This window comes from Leopardus geoffroyi, chromosome B4 (genome assembly GCF_018350155.1).
Source record: "Leopardus geoffroyi isolate Oge1 chromosome B4, O.geoffroyi_Oge1_pat1.0, whole genome shotgun sequence".
NCBI lineage: Eukaryota > Metazoa > Chordata > Mammalia > Carnivora > Felidae > Leopardus > Leopardus geoffroyi.
In genome coordinates, this window is record NC_059341.1 from 42,824,933 (window position 1) to 42,852,511 (window position 27,579).

The 27,579-nt window shown below is 43.5% G+C and overlaps 1 protein-coding gene and 1 pseudogene across 1 annotated transcript; one reads left to right on the forward strand and one right to left on the reverse strand.

Moving 5' to 3' along the window:
- Window positions 1–1,035: 1,035 nt before the first annotated feature.
- AICDA (activation induced cytidine deaminase) lies at window positions 1,036–11,889 on the reverse strand. Its single transcript, XM_045464401.1, has 5 exons — window positions 11,765–11,889; window positions 4,924–5,071; window positions 2,582–2,852; window positions 2,183–2,298; window positions 1,036–1,760 (listed from the first exon to the last, which is right to left on the reverse strand). Exons 1-5 carry the CDS (start codon window positions 11,872–11,874, stop codon window positions 1,707–1,709), a joined length of 699 nt encoding a protein of 232 aa, XP_045320357.1. The 5' UTR covers window positions 11,875–11,889; the 3' UTR covers window positions 1,036–1,706.
- A 10,524-nt stretch (window positions 11,890–22,413) lies between these two features.
- On the forward strand, window positions 22,414–26,912 carry LOC123591779 (annotated as a pseudogene).
- The last annotated feature ends 667 nt before the right edge of the window (window positions 26,913–27,579 follow it).

The window sequence follows — 27,579 nt, forward strand, 5'->3', positions numbered from 1 at the left end:
ATGTGCTTATTAGACATTTGTGTGTATCATCTTTGAAGAAATGTCTATTTGAGTCTTCTGGTCATTTTTAATTAGGTTGATTTTTGTTATGGGTTATAAGAGTTCTTTATGTATTCTGCATACTAGACTCACTGTTTGCAAATATTTCCTCCCATTTGGCAAGCTGTCTCTTCAGTTCCTTCCCACTATCCTTAGATGTGCAAAAGCTTCTCATTTTAATGAAATCCAATCTCTCTATTTTTTTTTCCCTTTTGTTGCTTGTGCTGTTGGCGTCATATTTTAGAGACTGTTGTCAAATCCAAGGTCATGAAGATTTTCACCTATGTTTCCTTCTAAGGGTTTTATACTCTGTAGTTCTTACATGCAGGCAGTTGATAAATTTTGAGTTAACTTTTATATATGGCATGTGGTAGAGATCCAAATTGATTCTTTTGCCTATAGATATCCATTGTCCTAGCTGTTTGTTGAAAGAACTTGTATTCTTTTACTGACTGGCCCTGGCACCCATTTGTGTTTGTAGGACAATACAATTGTGCATTCAACTTGTCCTGTGGATCTATTTATCTGCCTTGCAAGGGTTTCCAGGAGATAACTGCACAGTGACGTGGTTGCTTTGACTATTTTTCTCACAGTCAAGGATAGTTGTTACACCTAGGCAGTCTCTGTGCCATAGGCTGGCTCCCTTACATTTTGCTGGATAAAACACTCTTTCTTTGCTATGCTCTGTCATCCTTCCCAAATATTGTTCTCTTTTTATCACACTCTCTTAAATAGTGAACATTTCTTTGAGAGAAGCATCACATAAAGTAGGAACCTGTTGGCCTGGTTGACGCTGTTCAAGTCAACAGACCCATCGGGGAGAACAGATGCCTGGTTTCAACACTGAAGCAACTCCTCTCCAAGTGTTACCTGATTACCCGCGAAATGTGTGGTTGTGTTTTCTGAACTATGGACTTCTTTAAAAAGGATCTGTGTTTCCAGATGTGTGACTTGAAGCACCAACTAACTTTCAGCACGTCTTCGTCAGTCCTCATATTCATTTTAAGATCCTTTATTATAAAATAGCCTGAAGGTGATCGCGCATATTCCATACCAAGAAAAAAACCGTTGTGTGTACAAACAGGAAAACGTGCCTCACACAATTAAAACAGACAGCACATGCTTAGATATTAATGCTCTGAGAAGATGTTTGGGGGTTACAATCACCCAGAGTCTTTCATTAGGTGGTTCTACATAGATCATGGACTGGTGGAGGTCTGTTCACTTGAAAGTGAACCCCAAAGGCAAAGAGTACAAAAATGTATCAGTAATATCCTTGAAAAACTCAGAACGAATAATAGAGGAAACTGATTACAAAAATATTTGATCTTCTCACCATGCTTTTAGGGGGTTACCTTCTGTTTCCTCCCAGCCTAAAAGTCATAGAACAGGACACTTTAGGCGCTCCCAGGCCCTGCAATTCTGTCATTTCACAGTAGAGGGCGCTGTTGCATTAAAACCTGCACCGGTTGCACCGCTACCTCGGTGGGCCTGTGCTCCTGGTCCACTTTCCAGATGTTTTTTAAACAAGCCCTGTATACGAATATTTTTTTCTCTAAACTCTAAGGAAGTGAGAGTTGAAGAAAAACAGACTTCTTGAAAGATCGTCCTTTTACCCATTGTCTTCAGAGATAGCTTATAATATGTGACATTCTTGGAGGCTGCTGTCAAAGTCCCAAAGTACGAAATGCATCTCTCAAGTCATCAACCTCATACAGGGGCTGTGGAGAAAGAGAAGGAGACTCAGGGGATGACTTTGTAACATTTTGCAAGAAAGTAAGTTGGGGGGGGGGTACTAGGAAGAGACAGGAAGAGAAGAGGAAGGAACGCTACCAGGAGGAAAAGACAGCTCTTGAGACTCTAACCAAGAAAGAGACATGTGAGGGATCAAAGAGGGGAAGGGAAAGGCAGCCTGGCAGAGGGCTCTGAATTGTGAAACAGAAGAGCAAACTCAAATGCGGGAGAAACGACAACAAAAAAAGCCAGAAAATAGGCTTTCACCGGGAGAAAAATAAGGAGTGATATTTACACACACGCGCACATAACGACTGTGTGAAAAATATAAGGAAGGAAAACACAAGTCGCTGCAGGAAAAGATGACTTTGGAGAGAGAAAGGAAAGGAGAAGCCAAGAAGCCCCTTACCAAAAGAATGCGTCGAAGCTGTCTGGATAGACGAACTGAATTTTCGTGCAACCCCTCCCAGGCTTTGAAAGTTTTTTCACGATTTTCCACAAAAGTATTCCAGCAGTAAAAATAATCTTTAAAAAAAAAAAAAAAAAAAAGAGGGAGATGGGGTAGAAGACAGCTCAGATCCCAAATCAAGAGAAAAGAAAGAAAACCCTGCCCCCCTCATGCCCCCACACCCCCTCCCCCTTAATTCTCATCTCCCCCAAAGCCTGGTGTCCAAGCCCTTAATTCTTTTCCTCCAATTCTAGTTGATAATTTTCGGCTGGATCCCGCCCCCGACGTTTCTCATTCTGAATTGCAATCCTGAACCAGAGCTGCCGCACGGCGCCTGCGCAGCAGACGTCCCCTCCGCACCTTTGAAGGTCATGATGGCGATTTGGACGCCCGCGCGGTGCAGGCGCCGCAGCCCCTCGGGCTCGGCCTTGCGGTCCTCGCAGAAGTAGAGGCGCGCGGTGAAGATCCTCAGACTGAGGTTGGGGTACCCCCTCAGAAAGTCGGCCACGTGCCGGGCGCAGTCGTAGCAGGGGCTCCAGGAGGTGAACCAGGTGACACGGTAGCAGCGGCCAGGGTCCAGGTCCCAGTCGGAGATGTAGCGGAGGAAGAGCAGTTCCACGTGGCAGCCGTTCTGCGGAGAGAGAGCAGACGACTTAGGTGACGTTCACTGACCTTGACTGCGGCGCCGGTAGCTTTACGGTCATTGATTCACCTGCTCCCCACAGTAATCTTTTATGGGGTGTCCGCAGTTTGGGGCCTTAACGTCGCAAAACGTTTTGCTGACTCCCCGAAGGAGCGGCGAGGCCCGAACCCTTTTGCCGCTGTGGCCCTGCGGCGTGGAGACAGGTTATGGATTTTTCTGTGGACCGGGAGGATGAAATGAGCCTGGTTGAAGTAGCATCACACTGTCGTGGAGTTTTTTAAGCTGTGCTTGTGAGGTTAACTTTTTGCACCTTTAAGGAGAAAGAAAATGGCTTGGAAGGAAGTCTTGTTGCTTGACATCGTGGAAATACACCAGACCGCTAGGGGGAGGTAGGAAACTTATGAAGGGGCAAAACACATTAGAGTAAGGCCGACAGAGGGGTGTTGTAAGAGAGGTAATAGGCACTGCTAAGGATTAAGAACAATTGAATGTGTTTGCGCATTGTGTGATCCCTGCGATTGTAATAATAATCTCACAATAGTGAGATGTAGCAAGTCGGCTTAGTGTTGCGGGAAGGTCGTTAGCCCCGGAATCTGATGATCTAGGTTCCGGTTCCTGGCGTCACCACTCAGGTGACTGAGACAATTTACCCAACTCTTGGATCTTCTAATTCCACACCAGTGAACTAGGCCGGTGTGAGGCTTAAATGAGAAAGAAATAAAGGGTTGGTAACTGCAAAGCCTTCCATACGTAGAATGTGCCACATCGACAAACAAGAAAGAGATTAGGATGTTAAACAACTGTAGTGAGATAATTTACGCAATACAAATGGAGGCAAAGGAAACTGAACAGTCAGATAAACTAAACAATGAGTCAGTGTCCTTCCACCCATGGATTCTTCCCTGGGACTCCCACCGATACCAGATGTCACTGCCTGTTATGAGACAGGAAATAATCGTTGGCAGAAGCTTATGTAAACCCATCTGGTTATGGTGAAGAAGTCTCTTGGAAGTGTAATTCTCTGATTTTCTAGATGCTGAGAGATCGGTTTAATTAATCAGCCAATTGAAGCTTCCCTGAGTATTCTGGGTCTCATACTGAATGTACTCATTGGCTTATGATCTGTGTGAGCAGAAGGGAGTAGGAATCATTTGGCAAACAGAATTGAGTCATTATTAATGTTTCCTCAATTTTTCTTCCTTACTTTTCAAAAATTCTAAAGAAAATTTGATTTTCACATTTAAGATTTAGCTTGAATGAGCTGATAATATTCTCCTAAATCAAAAGGCTCCTACATTTGATTTCTTCCTTAACCTCAAAGGCAATTCATTTGCTGGGGAGAGGGGAGAGATTTTGGGGGCAGTTAACTCTTGGCATTGAAGCAGGGTGTGGCAGTAATGAATGTACCCAGCATGATTGGGGAGGACATTGGATGACATGCTTTGGGGCATAACAATTTCATGGACGTTTATTTTTTTTATAAAGTTTATTTTAAGAGAGAGCATGCATGAGCACAAGGGGGAGAGGGGCGGAGAGAAGGAGAGACAGAATTCCAAGCAGGCTCTGCACCATCAGGGTAGAGCCCTATGCGGGGCTCAAACTCACGAACTGTGAGATCACGACCTGAGCTGAGATCAAGATTTGGACACTTGACTGACTAAACCACCCAGGCGCCCCAAGTTTCGTGGACATTTAAAAAAGAAAAAGATTGGGGCGCCTGGGTGGCACAGTTGGTTGAAGCTCTGACTCTTGATCTGGGCTCAGGTCATGATCTCACAGTTCATGAGTTCAAGCCCCGTGTGGGCTCCGTGCTAACAGTGCGGAGCCTGCTTGGGATTCTCTCTCCCTCTCTCTGCCCCTATCCTGTGCTCTCTGTCTCTGTCTCTCTCTCAAAATAGACAAACCTACAATTTTCTTAAATTAAAAAAAAAAAAAAAAAAAAAGGAAGAAATCTGAAGACCTAAATGTGAGACAGGCTGAAATGTAGTACCGTCAGCAGATGGTTTTAAAAGTGCCCATAGTCTAGCTTTTAATTGCCTTGGAAACAAACAATTGATACCTTGTTTCGAAGGTGACCGAAGTCCAATGAAAAGGAGGTGGCACTGTCCCGCCGCTTCACCACGTAGCACAAGTAGGTCTCATGGCGACCCTTAGCCCAGCGGACATTCTTGAAATGGTAGAGAAACTTCCTCTGCTTCATCAGGAGGCTGTGGGTGAGAGAGGGAGGAACATACAGGAGTACAGCTCCTTCTCTGGTCACTCCTGGCTTTCCTTCAGGCTTTTTTTTAAAGAATTTTTTTTAATGTTTATTTATTTTTGAGAGACAGAGTGCGAGCAGGGGAGGGGTAGAGAGAGAGAGGGAGACACAGGATCCTAAGCAGGCTCCAGGCTCTGAGCTGTCAGCACAAACCCCGACGCGGGGCTTGAACCCATGAACCGTGAGATCAGGACCTGAGCTGAACTTGGACTCCATTATTAACCCTTCTTCATGCTTATATTTAAGACCAATTGACAGGTAGCCAGAACCCCCAAACCATGTGCACTCACAGGACAGTCTCCTCCCACAGCTGTCTTTTAGATGCTGACAACTTGGAATTACAAACTTGTTCCTGGGGTTCCATAATTTTTTTCTTTTAAAAAAAAAAAATTTTTTTTTTCAACGTTTATTTATTTTTGGGACAGAGAGAGACAGAGCATGAACGGGGGAGGGGCAGAGAGAGAGGGAGACACAGAATCGGAAACAGGCTCCAGGCTCTGAGCCATCAGCCCAGAGCCCGACGCGGGGCTCGAACTCACGGACCGCGAGATCGTGACCTGGCTGAAGTCGGACGCTTAACCGACTGCGCCACCCAGGCGCCCCCCATAATTTTTTTCTTTCAGAGTTCCCCTCCAAATGCTACCTGAATGTCCATTGTGTACTTCAAACTCAACACGGTCAAAACAGAATTCCCAAACTGCCCGCCATCCTGATTATCCTGTCTCTCCTTACTTTTCCATCTCAAGTAACCAGGCTAAAAGCTTGGGGGGTCATTGATTCTTCTCCTTAACTCCTCACATTTAAGTAATGATCTAAATATATTGATTCAGTTCTCCAAATATTTCCCTTTTGCTTTTTAATATTTTTATTTATTTTTATTTTTTAATTAAAAAAAATTTTTTTTTTCCAACATTTATTTATTTTTGGGACAGAGAGAGACAGAGCATGAACGGGGGAGGGGCAGAGAGAGAGGGAGACACAGAATCGGAAACAGGCTCCAGGCTCTGAGCCATCAGCCCAGAGCCCGACGCGGGGCTCGAACTCAAGGACCGCGAGATCGTGACCTGGCTGAAGTCGGACGCTTAACCGACTGCGCCACCCAGGCACCCCAATATTTTTATTTTTTAAACCTCCGAACATTTCTTGAGTTTGTATCTGCACTGTTCTCCCTGTTCTCTGCTTCGGTCCAAGCCCCTGCCTTCTGTTGTCATGTTGTTCTGGCCTCTAAGCCGGTCTCACTGCCCTCAGACCCTCCAAAAGAACATTGTCCGTGCTGTGCCAGAGCGATCTCGCAAAAACCGAGGTGTGATTATGTCATTTCCATGCTGAAAAGCTCCCAGTGAATCTCTTCGGCTCATAACTCTTAATTTTTGTGTTTTTTTTTTTTTTTTTAATTTTTTTTTTCAACGTTTATTTTTATTTTTGGGACAGAGAGAGACAGAGCATGAACGGGGGAGGGGCAGAGAGAGAGGGAGACACAGAATCGGAAACAGGCTCCAGGCTCTGAGCCATCAGCCCAGAGCCTGATGCGGGGCTCGAACTCACGGACCGCGAGATCGTGACCTGGCTGAAGCCGGACGCTTAACCGACTGCGCCACCCAGGCGCCCCTGTGTTTTATTTTTGAGAGAGAGAGCGTGAGCAGGGAAGGGGCAGGGAGGGGGAAGAAAAGAGGATCCAAAGCAGGCTCTGCACCGACAGCAGTGAGTCCAGCGTGGGGCTCGCACTCCCGAACCTCGAGATCATGCTGTGAGCCAAAGTCGGAAGCTCAACTGACAGAGCCACCCAGGAGCCCCTGCCCATAACTCTTTAATGCGGTATTTAGGCCAGTTTTTACATTCGGTTATCAGTCTACATCTCCAGCCTCCTTTCCTACTACGTTCCCCCTGCCCTTCCCTACGTTCAAGTGCCTGTGGTACTCGTGTGTTCTGACGCTTTTTCTTTCCCATCACCTCACTGATGCACTTCCTCCCAGTGAATGCTTTCCTGTCTTTTTCACTGGACAAAACCTACATATCCTTCAAAGCCTAACCACAGTTCAACTCTTTTTTATTTTTTTATTTTTCTTGCTACCACCATCCCCAAATTTCTAGGCAAAAATCGAACACTTAACAACAACAAAGACCCTCCTGGGGCACCTGGGTGGCTGAGTGTGTTAAGCACCTGACTCTTGATTTTGGCTCAAGTCCTGATCTCACAGTTCGTGGATTCAAGCCCGGCATAGGACTCTGCAGAGCCTGCTTGGAATTCTTTCTACCCCCAGCCCCCCACCCTCCTGGGCCTATGTGTACTCTCTCTCAAAATAAATAAATAAACATTCAAAAGAAAAACCCTCCTGTAGTTTCCCTTGGTTCTCCAGTTCATCCCTAACGAATCCCTCATCCCCGGTTACCAATTGATTGCTGACCTGTCTCCCCATTTAGACTTCGTGTTTTGAGGCAGAAAAGTGTCACTTCATGAGGAAAAAAATCTCTTTCTAATGTAAGAGTAGTACTTGGCTGTTGTTAACTTGAATAATACAAAAAGTTAAGTGTTACGTTTCAAAGTACTAGAGAATTACACTATCAACAATAGCCAAAGTATGGGAAGAGCCCAAATGTCCATCGATGGATGATATATATATGCAATGGAGTATTACTCAGCCATCAAAAAGAACTAAATCTTGCCATTTGCAACTGCGTGGATGGAACTAGAGGGTATTAATGCTAAGCGAAATAAGTCAGGGAAAGACATATCATGACTTCACTCATATGAGGACATTAAGATAAAAACCAGGTGAACATAAGGGAAGGGAAGCAAAAGTAATATAAAAACAGGGAGGGGGACAAAACAGAAGAGACTCAAATATGGAGAACAAACAGAGGGTTACTGGAGGGAGTGTGGGAGGGGGGATGGGCTAAATGGGTAAGGGGCATTAAGGAATCTACTCCTGAAATCATTGTTGCACTATATGCTAATTTGGGTGTAAATGGAAAAAAATAAAATTAAAAATAAATAAATAAATAAATAAATATTAAAGAATTAAAATTTTAAAAATTAAAACAAAATTTTCTAATGCAATATTTAGGATAGTATCTAAGAGTTAAAATTTTTATGTTTTTCTAGTATTTTACCGTCATATTTACATGGTTTGGATTATACTGATTTCATATGGAATTTTGCACTCTGTTGCTTTTTAAACTTGGCAATCTAAACATTACGTTATGTTGCTCGCATGCCCTTGTTTTCCGTATTCCTAGCGCAGTGTTTTACTTGTCACGAGCACTAAATTGCATTGCATTGGTGGAAATACTCTGTGCTGACTCAAGTTTCCTTGCGTTTGTGGATTTAACACAAGCTCTATAGTATGGTTGATACCAAAGCACTGATGGTTTCTCCGAGTTTTGTCTTTAGTCTCTTCCAGAAATGTATTTATCGAGTTGTGGAGATAATGCTGCCACTTAGTGGCCCAGGGCAGAAGTGCAGTAAACTTGTAGGGACACCTGGGTGGTTCATTCGGGTTGAGTGTCTGACTCTTGATTTCGGCTTGGCTGTGGTCACGGTCCCAGAGGTCATGATCCTAGAGTCGTGGGATGGAGCCCAGAGTCAGGCTCAGTGCAGAGTGTGAAGCCTGTTTGGGATTGTCTCTCTATCCCTCTGCCCTTCTCCCCCGTTCTCTCTCTCTCTCTCTCTCTCTCTCTCAAATTAAAACAAACAGAAAAAGTGCAGTGAACTTGTAAAAACAAAGAGCGAGGCAAGGATTTGAATACGGTTGGCTGGCAAGAGAATTGAAACTTATTTCACCTTTTTTTTTTTTTTTAAACCATTGAGGCATAATTTACATACGTCACCCTTTTAAAATGTACAATTTTGTGAGTACCGGCAGATGTAAACACCCAAAGCTGAGACCACCGTCAGGATACAGAACATTTCCAGGGGACGCCTCCCCAGAGTTTCCTCATTCACTATGTCGGTCAGTTCTTCCCCCCCCCTTTTCCTAGGCAACCATTAATCTGCTTTCTGTCACCGTATGTCACTGTCCACGTCCTAGAATTCCGTATAAGTCCTACATTATCTCTTCCTTTGTATCCGACTTGTTTCACTTTGAAATTCATTTGTAGTGTTGCATGTATTAATAGTTTGATCCTCTGTTTTGCGAAGTAATATCCCATTGCATGGCTTAGAGCACGTGTATCCATTCACCTGTCGATGGACATTTGGACTGTTTCCACTTTGAGGCTATTGTGAATAAAGGTTTTACAAACATGTCCCAGTCTTTGTGATGACATAGGTTGAGAATTCATTTTAATGCAATACATGTGATAGACCCTGAATTCAAGAGTTAAGTATCCAAGTGTCAACCTTATTAATTAGGTGAGCAAGGACGAGCTTTTTATAGCCATCTCAATTTAAAATGTCTCGCCTCACACACGTGAAGCTTCTTGAAATACACTTTAAATCCTGAGGCAGAGAACTGGGTTTATCACCAGTATACACATTATGTACATCAAGCAATTTAAAAATGGCTGAATCACGTCATTTTAGAATGAAAAATTGGCATGTGAGAGCAAGCGGGGGGAGGGGCAGAGGCAAAGAGATTTTTAAGCAGGCTCCACACAAAGCTGAGCTGGACGTAGGGCTTGATCCCACAACCGTGAGTGAGATCATGACTTGGGCTGAAATCAAGGGTTGGTCGCTCAACCGACTGAGCCACCCAGGTGCCCCAGGGGGCTCAGTTTTAAACAGACTAAGCATCATCTCTTACTGAGACATTTCTTTAAACACCTAACGTACCCTCCTGGGCTCTATGGCCAAGCAAAGGGTGGAGAGAGGTACCGTATCACACACAGCAGGGATCCGCTGCTGGGAGGAAGAAAAGGTGTTCTGGAAGGGATGTGAGATAGGTGAGGGAATTCAGATGGACTTTTGCCTTCTGCCTCACGGGGAAATACAGCAGTCCATTACTGTTTGTCAGAAGCGACCACAGTGAAGCGAATCACTTGATTGTGACCTGTTAGTTAACCTTCTAGGTCCATCACTTTCTTTCAACTGTAGCTAGGAGCCCATTTCCAGTATCCTGTTCTCTTGGTTTCTCTTTTGGGTACAAAGGACTTTGTAGAGGTAGTCCTTCAAGGTCGCGGGCTGCCAGCTGCTCTGGACAGCTGTGCCCCGTGAGGCAGAACATCGCTGTATCCCCAGCAATGCAAACAGAGACAAATGGGTTAAAAATAATCTTGACGAATGCCCTCTGCAGATTTTCTTTTCCTTAATGATCATTGTATATTTCCCCTTTTCTCCTCTTGAATTTCATCTTTTCTCCTTTTTGTGTCTTTGAACTTCAACTACGAATTTAATCATTGCTTTGCATTTCATTATGCACAAATATTTTCACTGGAACCTTTACCTCTTTATACCTCAGATTAATTTTCAAAATCTGATGGCAAACTGAGCAGACATTTGACATTTTTGCCCTCAAGAAAATTTGCTGAAGAACATTTAGACTCCCATTAAAAATCTTAATTCTGGGTGCGCCTGGGTGGCTCAGCTGATGAAACATGAGACTCTTGATCCTGGGGTTGTGAGTTCGAGCCCTACATTGGGTATAAAGATTACCTGAAATCTTTTGAAAAAAAATTTTTTTTAATTTAAAAAATCAATTCTGTAGTGTAAACGCTTTGTAAAAGCGTTAAGTTGAGATAAAGCATAAGGATTAAGTATGATTCTCATACTTCTGTAGTAAGTAGGAATAAAATAAGTTATGTGATAATAACTTATCATAAACTGCTTGTGAAAACATTCTGATAATCTTAAAAATACACTTAAGAAGTAAGTTAAACGAAACTGAAAGACTGTATACATAGGGGCGCCTGGGTGCCTCAGTTGGTTAAGCGTCCCACTCTTGATTTTGTCTCAGGTCATGATCTCAGAGTTCATGAGATCAAGCCCCACATTGGGCTCTGTGCCGACAGCATGAAGCCTGCTTGGAATTCTCTTTCTCCCTCTCTCTCTGCCCCTCCCTTGCTCTCTCTCTCTTTCTCTCTCTCTCAAAATTAAAAAAAAAAAAATTAAAAAATTAAAAGGAAGACTAGATAAGTAGTAAAAATGCCACTAACTGCCTAACAATTAACACTAAATAAAGTTATTTACTGATGCTTGACTGATTTTTTCCCTGTAACAGATACGTACCATCCTAGTGACTTTCAAGCAGTTAATTTTGAATATGGGCATTAAAAAATAACTTCCTTACTCTGTAACTAAATTTTTCAGTAAAGAGTCCCCAGGAAGGTTTACAAGTCCTTTTGTAGGTGAATGCTGACAAAATTATTAGTACAATTTCCACTACCATTTGTAATAGAGTTACAGTCTTGCTATACCTTTTCATGAATTGAATCTCTAAACTAGTGCTAACTGCATGACACATCTCAGGACGAGTCCATACGTGGCACATAGGAGTTGTTTTGAATATGGAAGAGAGCAGAGAGAATCAGGCAGAGATCGTGTAAGATCTGAACAGATGTGACAGATCCAGAGAAATAAACGTGCAGAGTGCCCAAGCAGTGAGTCAGATAGTGAGAGGGGAGAAGCAGATAGCTACCAATCTGAAAGCTCAGATTTGCTCGGAGAGGAAAGCCAGTGCACCCCCGCCCCATGAGGAGACGGCTTTACCTGTCCATTGTGGATTCCAGGGTGTTTTTCTTAGTCTTAGGCCAAGGAAGGCTTGCCTCAAGTCCTGCTGCCTCACTGACTCTGTCTGGCAGTGCATTGGCCCCACACATTCAAATTTGAGCTTACCCTCTTAGGCTCCGCCCCCCCCAAGGCATCATCACCATCAGGTACCCCAACAGCCTTCCTCTTGTTTAGGTCCAAAAAAGATAGGCGGGGCTGTCATTGGCAAAGTCACGTGGGTAAATGACTGAGGGCCGGTCTGCTTAAGGTATAGGCTCCTTTAGGGCTACAGCTGTAAAAATCCAGTCTATGCTCCACAGGTAACAAAGATCAGGAAACAATAGCCAGAGACACTTGGGAAATTGTAAGCCTGGTGGCCAATAACATCTTTAATTTTAAAAGTGTAACAATAATATTAGTAATGTTCAATGAAATAGCATCTTGTTCTCTGTGAGCTGAAGGCATCTGTTCCCTTGTGTAAGTGCACAGTTTCTGAATCTCAGTAGAGACCAGCACTAACACCTCCTGCTTTGTGGCCAAGCAAGTAAATGTGGTCAGTTATGTAGGACTTAGGAATAGAAATTATGCACCCTAAACCACCGATTCCCCCCCCCCCTTTCTGATTGCATTACAAGAATTGCTAGAAGACTAGATGATTGCACAAGAGTAATTTTTGCAAAAGCTGTCTTTTCCACAAGCCATATATTTTGAAGTCAGAAGCAGCGGCATCCCAAAGCATTAAAAAATGTTTATTTCGTCAGACAGAATCAGCATCCAAATGACTCCAGTGAACTTGGAAAACCGTTTGGGCTTTTCAAGTAAAAGGCTTTAAATTCCTGCCCTCATACAATTTGGTCTATTAAAGATTTTGCTTCTCCCTCCTAACTCAGTCTAAATCCTTTCTATTTCTTTATTCAATAGAAATGCAGTGCCTAACTACATGAGAGAAACTGTTGGGTGCTGGGGGTACAGTCGTGAGTAAAGCAGCTAAGGTCTCTGCTCCCTTCCTGCCTCAAGGCTTTGAATACCCCATAGGCATTGATTCCCAAATCTGTCGCTCCAGCTTGGACCACTTCCTTGAACTCAACACAGATGCAAACAACTGCCACCTCAGCATCCCCATTTAAATATCCGAGGGGCATCGCCAACACGCCTCAAACTGATCCCCTGTTCTCTCTCTAAACACACCTGCTCCTTTGGCCATCTTTCCCATCTCCATGACGGTGTCGTCCCTCCCACGGCTCAGGCCAACTCGGCAGTTTTCCTTGGTGGTTCTTTTCCTTCTAAAGTCCATTGCATTAGCAAGTCCTGTGACCTCTACTTGCAGAATAAATCCAGGACTGACCACTTTTCACCACCTCTGGTGCAAGCAACCTGGATTACTGCCCCCCACTGGTCTTCCTGCTTCCCTGTCCTTCGATTACAGTCTGTTCTCAACACAGCAATCAGAATAATCCTTTTGAAACACTTTATTTTTATTTTATTAATGCTTATTTATTTAAAAAAATTTTTTAACATTTATTCATTTTTGAGAGACAGAGAGACAGACAGACAGACAGAATCGGAGTCAGGGTCCAGGCTCTGAGCTGTCTGCACAGAGCCCGACATGGGGCTCGAACTCATGGAATGTGAGATCATGACCTGAGCTGAAGTTGGACGTTTAACCAGCTGAGCCACCCAGGCACCCCAATGTTTATTTTTGAGAGAGAGAGAGCGCGCACGCGAGAGCACGTGTGGGGGAGGGGCAGAGAGAGAAGGAGATACAGAATCTGAAGCAGGCTCCAGGCTCCACACTGTCAGCACAGAGCTTGACGCGGGGCTCGAACTCACGGAATGTGAGATCATGACCTGAGCCGAAGTCGGAAGCTCAACCAGCTGAGCCACCCGGGTGCCTCCCTTTGAGACACTTTAGATCACATAACTCGTCTGTCCAAACTTTCCATGGTTTTCTATTCTCTCAGTAATAGTCAACATCCTTCCATGACACACAAGACCCTGTATCATCTGCCTCTGCTTTGCCTCTAAATTATCACTTTTAGGGGCACCTGGCTGGCTCAGTTGGTAGAGCATGCAACTCTTGGTCCAGGGGTCGTAAGTTTGAGCCCCTTTGTGTGTAGAGATTACTGTAAAAAAGATGAAATCTTAAAATAAATACTTTCAACTCTCTCCCTTGCTTATTCACAGAACACACATGCCCGCCCCCTCATTTGCATTTACTGGCTCTCCTTCCCTGTACATCATTATGGGGTTTTTATTGACTAATTTATGTATTAATTAATTCATTCATTTTCATTATGGGTTTTTAAAATTAAGTTTTTAATTCCAGTATAAGTTCACATACAATATCATATTAGCTTCAGGTGTTAGATCATCACAGTTTGATTTCCTTATTTATGTCTTTACTCAACTACCTCCTTATACTTGAGGCCTTTCCTAGTGACCATATCTAAAATTTCAACTCTATCCCACTATCCTAGCATTTCCGTTCCCCTTTCTAATGTATATTTCTCTTTAGCACTTATCACTTAAAATCTATTGTGATCTGTGCTCCTCATTGACTCTTAGGTCTATGAACAGAGGGATTTTTGTCTTTCTTTTCACCCCGCCAAGATATTCCTAGTACCTAGTACAATGTTGGCATATAGTAGATGCTGAATGAATGTTGAATGAATGAATCCATAAGGATCTCATGGAACTTACATTCGAGTGGGAAAGACGCATTAATCAAGTAATTGAACCTGTAAATATGTCATTGAAACTGATATTTGCTATGAAAGACAAGTACACATAGTAACAGGAGACTGACTGGTCTGTGGTCAGTGGGAGGACTCCTGGTTGGGAAATGGTAATAGCCAATGTCTTAGCTCCCTTCTCTGTCTGAGATTCTTTGATGGTTGGGTTATGGAAGAAAGGAAGTATTTACCACTGCATCTTAACATTCCATGCCCTGACTCAGAAACTTTTTCTTTTTCTTTTTAAGTTTATTTATTTATTTTTGAGAGGGAGTGAGAGCGAGAGAGTGAGAGCATGCACAAGTTGAGGAGGGGCAGAGAGAAACGTTAGAATCCAAAGCAGTCTCCGGGCTCCGAACCGTCAGCACAGATCCGGATGTGGGGCTCAAACTCACTAGCCATGAGATCATGACCTGAACTGAAGTCGGATGCTTAACCAACTGGGCCACCCAAGCGCCCCCAGAAACTTTCTAATCACACCCTTTGTCAAACACAGAAGTTTAGAGTTTCCTATTTGCCCTACCCTTCCTCTCTCCACTCTATTAAACCTGGAACATTAAGGGAAATTTCTGAAGTGGGTTATTTCAAATCACAGCTAATAGTTTTGAGTGCTTACTGTGGTTAGACATTACACTCAGCCCTTTAAAGACAAAGTACACATATTTAGGAAAACTGTGATGGGGATAAAGTTTCTTATAGGCTCCTGAATTGTGCTCATGGTCCCTGATTCTATGGATTGCAAATTCAACTTTGCTTCACCGTGGGTACCCAGCCAAGGATGGCCCGATGCTAGTTCACTCTCAAGGGCTCTCTAAGTGAGAGCGAGTGGATCTAATGTGAGCAAGCCTTACAATGCTCTCTCACTTGCCTCCAATAAACCAACCAAAATATCAAGGTACCACAGATCTCACTGAAGTGTTGGAGAAATCTCAGGGAATGATACATGGGAGAGAAGTCATATTAGTTAATAGGTTAATTATGGCTTTTTATAGCTTAAGAAAGAATTTCAAAAGAATGAGTCTCTTCACAGGGATCTGCTCATGACCACATCCCATTCCTAGTGTTGTTCTCCTGCCCTCCAGTCCACTCCTGTCCAAAAGCCTCTTTTTTAATTCTTAGCGATGGTAGTATCTCTAAATTCAAAAAAAATAAAAAAATGTTCCGGTCGCCCAAATGATATTACAGTTTGGACTCGTAGTTGCCTTTGTATATTCTCTCTTCAAATTATGCCACTTTGGGAGCGCCTGGGTGGCTCAGTCTGTTCAGCTTCCAACTTCGGCTCAGGTCATGACCTCACTGTTTCTGTCTCTCTCTGTCAAAAATAATAAAACCGTTTAAAAAATTTAAAAAATGATGCCCCTTTGTTCTAGCTGGAAATAAGAAAACTGGCCTGTTGCTGATCCCCATGCCCCTATGTTTGATTTTGGTTTGGTCTGTTTTTATTTTGTGCAATTCTGATCATTTCTAATTGCACGACTCAGTGGCATTAATTACGTTCCCAATGTTGTGCAACCATCACCCCTATCTTTCGAAAACGTCTCCGTCACCCCCAAAAAGAAACTTCATAACCATGAAGCACGAACTCACCATTCCCTCCTCCTTCTAGATCCTGGTAACTTAGAATCTGCTTTCTCTATGAATTTGTTGATTCCAGATACTCCATAGAAGTGAAAACCATACAATGTTTTTCCTTTCGTGCTTGGTTCATTTCACTTTGCATAACGTTTTCGAGATTCATCCATGTTATAGTGTGTGTCAAAACTTCATTCCTTTTTATGGTTTATACATTTATAGTGTTTCATTGTGTGTATCCAGCACATCTTACTTATCCACTCATGTGTTGATAGACACTCGAGTTGCTTGCACACTTTGGTTATTGTGCAGTGTGGCAGCGAAGCTTTGTGTACAAGCATGAGTCTTTGTTTTCATAACTAGAAGTGGAGTCACCTGAATGGCATTTCCTCTGAATGACACACACACACACACACACACACACTCTTAAAAATTTTGGCCGAAATTATGAAATTATACTTTTAAAAGACTCAATAGTTCCTCATATGAGGGTCTTTTTTTTTTTTTTTAAACATTTATTCGTTTCAGTAATCTGAACATTCAGTAACTCAGTGTGGGGCTCAAACTCACAACCCCCAGATCAAGAGGGTCACATTCCACTGCCTGAGCTAGCCACCCTAAGGGCCATCCTTTCTGCTCAGCCTCTGGCTGGGGAGGGATTTTATTCTTGTCTTCACAACGTGTTATTTAACAAGCTCAGCCATTAGCTGGGAAGTAGAAAAGCTAGACCTGAGATCTGAACCCGAGTCAGCCGTCCTGTCCATGCCATAAGGTCATATTGGAAAACCAGTCCCACAGACCTTAATCGGGTTGACCATATCGGGTTGGGAATCTTCACATCAGAGCTACAGAGGATTTTTCCCCTGTATTACTCTATCATTTAGAATTGAGTTTGGCTACATATGTCAGGCAAATTCAATGAACTACTTATGTGAGATACAATTTCTCTCCCAGATACAACAACGTAAATGTCCAGCAAGTAATTAAATCTAAATATAATTGAAACATGTACTTTGGAGCCCTTTATTTTGTCAAGAGACTATCCATGGGACATGTTTTTAGCCAGAATGTTTTTCTCATCTCTCAGTTCAAATATGGGGCATGAGTCCCAGCCTGGCACCAGTGGGAAATTAAATGCTGCATATCGGGAACCATACAAGACTAGAGGGCAGGGGAGAGTCAATTCTTCCAGATTGGTTTCTGAAGCAGAATTATCTCTGGATATTTGCTTTACAAATGATGTAGATTTAGGGGCGCCTGGGTGGCGCAGTCGGTTAAGCGTCCGACTTCAGCCAGGTCACGATCTCGCGGTCCGTGAGTTCGAGCCCCGCGTCGGGCTCTGGGCTGATGGCTCAGAGCCTGGAGCCTGTTTCCGATTCTGTGTCTCCCTCTCTCTCTGCCCCTCCCCCGTTCATGCTCTGTCTCTCTCTGTCCCAAAAATAAATAAACGTTGAAAAAAAAAAATTAAAAAAAAAAACAAAAAACAAATGATGTAGATTTGATACGGTGCTGGCAAAATCTATAAACACAACATGGAATACTCATTGTGCATTCTTGCATTTTCTATTTTAAAATCCTACTTTTCAGTGTATAGACTATACACAAGATTTTCTCCAACAAGTGTAAATGTTTTAAATCTTTATGACTTGACAATGAAGGTGCTGGGGAAAAAAAAATTCTGTTGTGGTTGTTTTGATGTTCTACTCCTTTGAGAGCAATGTAAAACATGCTTTTGTAAGTAATTTATGGACACAGTCTTTGAAAACTGAAATTCACTCAATTAGTTAATATTTATTGAAGGCCTATTATGAGAAAGCATAAGACTGAGCCTTGAAGGGGAACAATGATTCACATGACAGTTCTTCAAGGAATTCATACTTTTGTTTAAAGCTTCAAAAGTAGGTAATACTTAAACGACAACATAAAAGAGTTGCAGGAACCTTAGCCCTACGTTTCTCAAAATGACATGCATATTTGGAGATAGGCCTAAATATGAGTGGATGACAATACATCAGAAGTAGATCAAAACCACAGGATAAATTTGTCATGCTATTCTAGAATATAAATGGTTCCCAAAGGTATGAGAAAAGAGCGTTTTTATTTTATTTTATTTTATTTGTTTCTTTATTATTTTTATTAATTTTTTTTTAAATTTATTATTGAGAGAGAGAGAAAGAGACAGAGTGAGAGTAGGGGACGGGCAGAGAGAGGGGGAGAGAGAGAATCCCAAGCAGCTCCACACTGTCAGCACAGAGCCTGCCTCGGGGCTTGATCTCCTGAACCGTGAGATCATGACCTGAGCCAGGATCAGGAGTTGGACAGTCAACTGACTGAGCCATGCAGGCGCCCTAGCATTTTTATCTTAAAAATTATTTAGAGTAGAATATAACATGCACGTTCATTTTCCTCACATTTGTGGCTTTTCCCTATTGTCCTCTCCCACCCCCATGTAAAAAGCAAAAGTGCTCAAAACATGGACAATTTCAAAGATTATTATGCTCCCTTGTATGTAGAGTAAGCCCACATGTGGCAGGCATACACGTGTGGTTGCTAATATAGGACCATGGAAGTGTTAAGAATAAAACATAGATTCTAGGGATATTTCAGCCGAACGCAGGTTGTGTGGGATTATATCCTCAGATGCTCAGCATTTATTTTACTGTCTTACAGGATATTTGAATGGGGGACAAATTCGAGACACGACAGTTCTGTAATTCTCTGTAGAAAGCACGGATCCTAAAGTACCCCAAATGCTTATATAATTCCAGTAACAGGATGTGCATCACCTACTTAATGCCATGGGCTCAGATAGGTACAATGTGTGAATATGAAAGCATGGTACTTGGAATATATGGAATAATCCTGATGAAAACTTTTCATCCTCTCTCCAGGTTAACAGAAACCACATGAGCAAAGGACTGTGTGATGTGCTTGATAGGTTTTAGCAACAATGAGTAGCTTAGGTTAGTTTGGTTTGCGTGATGGCTCATAAGAAAACAATGATGACAGATAAAACTGCGATGTAATTCATATTTCTTTTTTTTTTTAATGTTTTTATTTATTTCTGAGACAGAGAGAGACAGAGCATGAGCAGGGGAGGGGCAGAGAGAGAGGGAGACACAGAATCGGAAGCAGGCTCCAGGCTCTGAGCCGTCAGCCCAGAGCCCGAGGCGGGGCTCGAACTCACGGACGGTGAGATCATGACCTGAGCTGAAGTCGGACGCTCAACCGACTGAGCCACCCAGGCACCCCTGTAATTCATATTTCATTTAAGCTTTTTATTAAGGAAACTTTTTGAACAAAGTCAAGAGTCTTGCACAACGGCTGTAAATAAAAAGCTATTGAAGGGGATGCCTGGGTAGCTCAGTCGGTTGAGCGTCCAACTCTTCATTTCGGCTCAGGTCATTTGGCCCGGGGTTGAGGGATCGAGCCCCATGTTGGGCTCCACAATGAGCGTGAAGCCTGCTTAATTAAGATTCCCTCTCTCGGAGCGCCTGGGTGTCTCAGTCGGTTAAGTGACAGGCTCAGGTCATCTCCCAGTTCGTGGGTTCGAGCCCCACGTCGGGCTCTGTGCTGACCGCTTGCTGGGAGCCTGGGGGCAGCTTCAGATTCTGTGTCTCCTTCTGTCTGCCCCTCCCCCGCTTGTGCCCTGTCTCACTCTGTCTCTCAAAAATAAGTAAATGTAAAAAGATTAAAAAAAAAAAAAAGCTTCCCTCTCTCTGCCCCTGTCCCTTGTTTCTCTAAAATTAAAAAAAAAGTGTAGGGGCACGAGGGTGTCTCAGTCAGCTAAGTGTCTGACTCCAGCTCAGGCCGTGATCTCACAGTCGGTGAGTTCGAGCCCTGTGTCGGGGTCTGTGCTGACAGCTCGGAGCGTGGAGCCTGCTTCCGATTCTGGGTCTCCGTCTCTGCCCCTTCCCCACTTGCGCTCTGTCTCTCTCTCTCCCTCTCAAAAAAAAATTAACATTAAAAAAATTTTTTTTTCTTAATTTTTAAAAAGCTATTGAAGAAGTGTGATTTGTCCAGCATACTGAGAGTAACATTTTTTTTTCCCCCCAGAAAGCCGTTATCCCTGTTTATTTTTCTTTTAAAGGAAGGAAAATTACTGTCTTATAATTACAATAGCATTTTTCATTCCCGGGCATTTGGAGTTAGTGTGATTAAAAAGCCAATTTTGTGGGGTGTTTCATCATGCCGTTTTTAAAACTTGTTTTCCTTATTAGCTACCTGCTCCCTTCACCAGCTTCTCTTGAAAAACCACAGGACAACCTGGTCAGTTTATTTTTAACGAACACAATGTGACTTGGAAATTGTACCTCTCGTGGCTGTGTGAAGTTTTGGACATCTGGACTTCACCACTGCTGATTTTCAGCATGGTTAGCCCAAGGTGAGGTTTCATTCTGGCCAGCGTGTGAGGCCAGCAGGCCCCCTGGGGATCTTTCAGGGCATACATTCCCGGGTCTGAGGGCCAAGATGCTCAGATAATGACTCCCCAGGCCACTATTTTTGGACACCAGGTAGATTGTTCAATACGATACTTTCTTGTTTTTGAAAAAGCCCCAAAAAGGGATCCGTGTGGGTGAAAGTGTGGTTTTTGGAGTGCTTCAACTTCTGCATTTCCTGATTTTTGTTTTTCTCAGTTGGCGGCCAGACACATCACTGAATTTCTCTGGGGTATGAGGCAGAGGGAAGGACCTTTAAACACATACAGGAATTACTCACTCAGCTTCTGCCGCGCAGCTGCCCAGGACTCACTGAGGTTGAGAGAACAAAAAAACAAGTATTCGTCAAAAGCCTGAGGGCTGGGCAGAGGGCTGAAGAAAAAGAGCTATTTTTGCTGGGAAAAATGGCTGAAGAAGCTTCATTGATCATGCACATAATGGAAAATCGCATAGAGCAGTGGGAAAAGTTAGGTTTTGAAAGCAAGTACGTTAAGACCCGAATCGTCACTGTTTCCTAGCAAGGTGTCTGACTGTGTTTCAGTTTCCCCACGTGTGAAGTGTGAACAAAAAAATAGTAGTCATCGCTGTCCCTCACTGTGCGTGCAGCGCATACCAGGGTCTGTGCTGAGCGTGTTGCGTGAATTATCTTATTTATAGCCGAGAAGTAGGGACTGTTATCCCAGATTTCAGACAGGCACACTGAGGCTCACGGCTGGCGGGATTGTTAAAGATGATACAAGCAAGGGGCTCTGCATGTGGCCTAGTGCATGGAACATAGTCTGTACGGAACTGGCTTTATTAAAGATTATCTTACAAAACTAATACGTTTGGAAGGCCAGCCACTTCAAAACTATCGATTGTGATCCTCAGCACGTCACGGGAGCTCATGGTTTTGTGATTGGTAATTAAATGTGAGTGAGGAGTTTGGAGGTTCTCACACTTCAGTGTGAGTGAGTGTAGAACACTGCACATTCCAGTGTTTAATCCCTCAAGAGTTTATTCAGTGAGTCTGGAATCCAGCCCAGGTTCTCTGCCTTTCTGACAAGCGGCCATTCATTCCAAAGCAGGTGGTCTGTTGGGAACCTGGCTTTGAAAAATATTGCCCTAGAAGAGCTCACATCTCTCCCAGCTCCGAAATTCTGTGTTTGTATGACTTCTGTCTAACATTCTGGGTGTGTATGACCTCATATAGTTTTGAAAAATTGGTGTGTGTTTGCTTCATTGCTTTTTAGTCCATGGAAATGCCAGGGAAAATTAGAGATGCTCTAAATAACAGAGATCTGTTTTCTTTTCGTGGGTAGGTGCATACCAAAGACCAAATCCCATGTTATTTGTTTCCTCAGTGATGTAACCTAAGGAATGATGATTCCAATCTTGACAAAATAGCTCTGAAAGGGATAAGAGACAGTTTGTAAAGAAAGTGTAGCATTATAGGGACAATAGGTTATCTGTAGAATTGCCATTCTGTTTCTCTCTAAATAGTCCCTGACAGTTGAAATCAAATTACCGTCTATGCTATGGTGGAGTCCTGGCACCACACTGGCAAATTCTTCCTCTTCTTTTGTAGGGTCTTTGCTGATCATTGCCTTTTCTTCTCAATAATTGTTCTGTCTCCAGTAATTAAGTCACAACCCCCTTGATTTAATTAAACTCGGTAGGGTTGATGAGATTTGAGAAGCTACTTGATATCAGCAACTCCAAATTCTGTGGCCTGGTTTCCTCCTCCCCCATTACCCCCACATCTTTTCTCTTCCTCCACTCACCCATACGTTGGCTGAAAGTACCAACAAAGATCTCTTCCCTTTACCAGGGGAACTGGGAGATACTTACATCAGCAGTATTAGAAACAAAAAAAAAACACCACCAACCCATTCAATACACTCAATACTTGGTTAATTTATTCAACATGGTCCTGCCTCCCACACATCCTGGTTACTTTAGACCTCCATCCACAGGCTCCATAGAGGAGGTACGGCTATAGCATAAAAAGAAGAAAAGTCCTGGGGTGCCTGGATGGTTCGGGCGGTTAAGTGTCTGACTTCGGCTCAGGTCATGATCTCACAGTTCATGGGTTTGAGCCCCACGTGAGCTCTGTGCTGTCGCCCCAGAGCCTGGAGCCTGCTCTCGATTCTGTGTCTCCCTCTCGTCCCGCCCCTCGCCAGCTTGCGCCGTATCTCTTTCTCTCTCTCAAAAATAAATGAACATTAAAAAAAGTAAAGTCCAAGGGCTTCCTGTTGAGACGGTTATCTTGAATATGCTTTGTAACTAGCTGTTTATGCCCCTATAGATCATCTTTCTTTGTAATTTCTTTTCTTTTTTCTTTCTTTCTTTTTCCTCTTTTTCTTTCTTTCTGTCTTTGAGAGAGAGAGAGGACGCAAGTGAGCGAGGGGCAGAGAGGGAGGGAAAGAGAGAATCCCATGAGAGGGAGAGGGAGAGAAGCGGGGCTCAAGCTCACCCGAAGCGGGGCTCGAACTCATGAACTGTGAGATCATGACCTAAGCCTAAGTCAAATGCTTAACCAACTGAGCAGATTGGTGCTTGCTCAGCGGCTAGAAGGAAGAGGAATAGGGAGTAACTGCATAATGGATATGGAGTTCTCTTCTGCAGCGATAACGTTTTATTACTGGATATATATAATGGATGTACTGAATGTCACTGAATTGTACTTTTTAGTATCTTTTTAATAAGTTTATTTATTTATTTAGAGACAGAGAGACATGGGAGGGGCAGAGAGAGAGAAAGAGAATCCAAAGCAGGCTCTGCATATTCATCACAGAGCCCCATGTGGGGCACAGACTGTGAGACCATGACCTGAGCCGAAAACCAAGAGTCGACTTAACCAACTAAGCCCCCAGGCGTCCCTGTACTCTTAAAAAAAAAAAAAAAAAAAAAAAAAAAAAGTTTGTTGAAGTAATCTCTACACCCAATGTGGGGCTTGAACTAAAGACCCGGAGGTCAAGAGTCACACGCTCCTCTGACTGAGCCAGCCAGGCACCCCTGAATTGTCCTCTTTAAAATAGTTTTATGTTATGTGAATTTCACCTCATTTGAAAAAAAAAAAAAATTGTGGATTAATTCAGAGACTTCAGGGACTAAACAGCCAGGAAATGGATGAGAATGATGACATGGCTATTCTCTCTTCCTGCATGCCGTTAGCCATTAGTATGTATAAGCAGAGGAGAGAGTCCATAAGTAAGGGAAGTAAAGGGACAGAGGAGACGAATAGTAGTGGGTATAGGAGGGAAGAACTCCGGTGTAAATGCCAAGTTCATTTGACCAACACTTAGGGAGCCGGTGCTAATGAGAAAGTGAAGGCCGTGGGCATGACTGCACAGAATTAAGTGCCCGTAGTTTCTGAACAGGAGGAAACACAATACATTTGCAGTATACATTAAAGCATTGTTTTATCTCTAATCAGAAATGAAATCTGAAAAGAAAACAAAATGTATGCCATTGTATGCGGCAAAAGTGGTTATTCAAAGCAGAAAGAAACGAGTTGAGTAACCAAGAAGCAACTCTGAACTTATTGAGGGCAGAGGGCATGGCTTACTCAACTTTGGATCCCCAGCACTGTGCCAGGCACTGATAGTCAAAAGTTCTCAATGTTTCAGGTCTTTTAAGCATCTGATGCACTTAATCTTACAATGATCCAGGGTTTGGTGTCACTGAGTTCTCCCTCGCCCCCCCACCCCCTTTTTAAATAAAGTTAGCAACCATTTATTTATATTTGAGAGAGAGAGAGAGAGAGAGAGAGAGAGAGAGAGAGAGAGCTCGTGAACGATGTGGGGGCTTGATCCCAAGACACGATCATGACATGAGCCAAAATCAAGAGTCTCAGTGACTGAGCTACCCAGGTGCCCCCGGGGTTCTCCTTTTCCAGATGAGGAAACTGAGGCACAGAAAGGTGACAGTCATAATGGCAGAGTTAGGATTTGCACCCCCATGGTCTAGCTCCAGAGTTGGTGGTCTGAAACACTTGTTATATTTCCTGATGGCATTAAAAATATAATAATAAAAACAATGATTAAAAGGCTGGTCAGCAAACATATGGATTCTCTTGTATCCCTCTTAGAAGAGGAAAAACTATGAACCTCTTTGGCATTTCCCCCGTTCTCTCTTCTGGCCAGACTCATAGCTCTCAAGAACTGGCTGTATGCAAACAATTCCCAAGTAACCTAGTTCCTGAGTAGTGAATGGCAGTGTGTGAAAGCAAGCGGCACCTTCTTTCAGCCTCTACGTTGAATAAGGGAGCACACATCATATCCCTCAGCAGGCAAAATAACGTTCTGCACCCTGAGATACACAAAAGAAATTTGCAGCGTTGTACCATCTAGTTCTATTGTCTAAAATAAATACAGCCTTCAGTCTCCTGTAAATGACTGGCCTCTAGCAACAGCAGTTGTATCCCTATCTTTGGCAAAGGTGACGTCTGAAGGTAGCCTTTGAGAATATGGTAATCATGTTTTTTAAAATTGTGGATTTTCCACCAGGAACAGACTGTTAGTAAATTTTAGTTACCTCAGGAGTCTGTTTTCTTTTTTGAAATATACTGTATTTTTTATGCATGCTTTAAAAAAAATTTTTTTTTAAACGTTTTCTTTATTTTTGAGAGAGACAGAGAGAGAGTGTGAGCAGGGGAGGGGCAGAGAGAGAGGGAGCCACAGAATCCGAGGCAGGCTCCAGGCTCTGAGCTGTCAGCACAGAGCCCGATGTGGGGCTCGAACTCACGAATGTGAGATCATGACCTGAGCCGAAGTCGGACACCTAACAAAGGGAGCCACCCAGGTGCCCCTGCCAGTCTTTTTTTTTTTAAGTCTAGGCTCTCTTACACAAACCTTTGGCAGGCCAAATATTTCTGATTTCTAAACACCTTTGTCTCTGAATCTTCTTTTTGCAGTGGAACAAACATGAACCTAAGTTTTAGAAGGTGTAAGTTCAGCTGTGGTTCCATGACGCTAAATATTAGGGAGTTTGCAGAACCTCTTGGCTTCTCAAAATCTTGTTTCCAGTCAGCAATGGAATCATAGGAGCAATGATCCCTTTAAATATCCACCTCTTGGGGCGCCTGGGTGGCGCAGTCGGTTAAGCGTCCGACCTCAGCCAGGTCACGATCTCGCGGTCCGTGAGTTCGAGCCCCGCGTCAGGCTCTGGGCTGATGGCTCAGAGCCTGGAGCCTGTTTCCGATTCTGTGTCTCCCTCTCTCTCTGCCCCTCCCCCGTTCATGCTCTGTCTCTCTCTGTCCCAAAAATAAATAAACGTTGAAAAAAAAATTTAAAAAAAAAAAATAAATAAATAAAAAAAAATAAATATCCACCTCTTGGGGGCTGCTTTCAGAATGAAATATGGTCTCCGAAAAGGAAGGAAGAAAGAAAACCTGATAAGAAAAATTTAAAGTTAATTTTAGGGGGCACCTGGGTGGCTCAGTTGGTGAAGCATCTGACTTTGGCTCAGGTCATGATCTCAGGGTTGGTGAGTCTGGGCCCCACGTCGGGCTCCGTGCTGACAGCTCAGAACCTGGAGCCTGCTTTGGATTCTGTCTCCCTCTCTCTCTGCCCTTCCCCTACTGTGCTCTCGCTCTCTCTCTCTGTCTCAAAAATAACCAGTAAAAAAAAATTTTTTTTTAATTTTATTTTTAACGTTTATTTATTTTTGAGACAGAGAGAGACAGAGCATGAACGGGGGAGGGTCAGAGAGAGGGAGACACAGAATCCGAAACAGGCTCCAGGCTCTGAGCCATCAGCACAGAGACCGACGCGGGGCTCGAACTCACGGACCGCGAGATCGTGACCTGGCTGAAGTCGGACGCTTAACCGATTGAGCCACCCAGGCCCCCCCCCCAAAATTTTTTTTAAATAAATAAAGTTAAATTTAGTCTGGGATTGTTGCGGTCAAAGGTCGCATCCTGCGAATTGCCATCCGCCACAAGGTGGGGAAACCTGAGCGCAAGGAACACGAGCATCTGCCGAAGGCTGGGCGAGCTGAATAGGTTTCTGGTCAGATGAGACAATTACACCTTCAACAGAGTTGTAATGAACAGGTTTGTGTCGCACCAACCAGTCGCCTCAGTCCTTCCCAGACCATTGGAAATTGAAACTTCCTGGCCGAGATGACAAAACAGCTGTGGTTGTAGGGACAGTAACAGATGACGTGCATGTCCTCAAGGTAGTGCACATGCACAGCTGCCCCTGAGGCCCTGTCCTCAAGGCCGGGGCAAGATCCTCACCTTCGACCAGTTGGCCCCGGACTCCCCCAAGGGCTGTGGCGCCGTCCTGGAAAGGGCCAAGAGGTGTACAGGCATTTGGGCAAGGTCTTGCCAACCCAACACAGCCACACCAAACCCAAAGTGCATTCCAAGGGTGGAATGTGCCAGAGACGGAGGGGCCTGCCAGGGGATACAAAAACTAACCCCAGATCCCACGGACTTATTAAAGAAGATTTTGGTGGGGTGCCTGGGTGGCTCAGTCGGTTAAGCGTCCGACTTCAGCTCAGGTCACGATCTCACGGTTCGTGAGTTCGAGCCCCGCGTCGGCTCTGGGCTGACGGCTCAGAGCCTGGAGCCTGCTTCCGATTCTGTGTCTCCCTCTCTCTCTGCCCCTCCCCATTCATGCTCTGTCTCTCTCTGTCTCAAAAATAAATAAACGTTAAAAAAAAATAAAAGAAGATTTTGGATGCTGAAAAAATTTAAAGTTAGAAACCGTAAACTGTAGAGAAACTGGCATTGGTGATATTAAACACCCTTTGTAGGCTTCCCTACCCTCCTGCTCCGTGGTGAGTCAGCATGGGTTATCTCATTATGTTACAAGGAAAAGAACAGAAGAGTCACCCTGGTCAAGAACAGTTAGGAAGACAGCAGTGCATTTAAGTGGAAAAAAATCGTATTGTTTTCTTAAATATGTAATATTACAGGTGCTAAACATTTTGAATACATGACCTTGTTAATTCTCAGAACCACTCCTAAGGTAGATGTACTCCCATAAATTTTTTTTTTAATTTTTTTTTTTCAACGTTTATTTATTTTTGGGACAGAGAGAGACAGAGCATGAACGGGGGAGGGGCAGAGAGAGAGGGAGAC

What these genes read in the sequence shown, in the direction of transcription:
- AICDA (XM_045464401.1), bottom strand. Translation starts at nt 11,874, where the DNA reads ATGTGTGGGGCCAATGCACTGCCAGACAGAGTCAGTGAGGCAGCAGGA. An exon ending in TCGGTCACCTTCGAAACAAG is followed by an intron (nt 2,853 to 4,923) that starts GTATCAATTGTT and finishes CTCTCTCCGCAG; the next exon opens with AACGGCTGCCACGTGGAACT. An exon ending in CGCCATCATGACCTTCAAAG is followed by an intron (nt 2,299 to 2,581) that starts GTGCGGAGGGGA and finishes TTTTTTTTAAAG; the next exon opens with ATTATTTTTACTGCTGGAAT.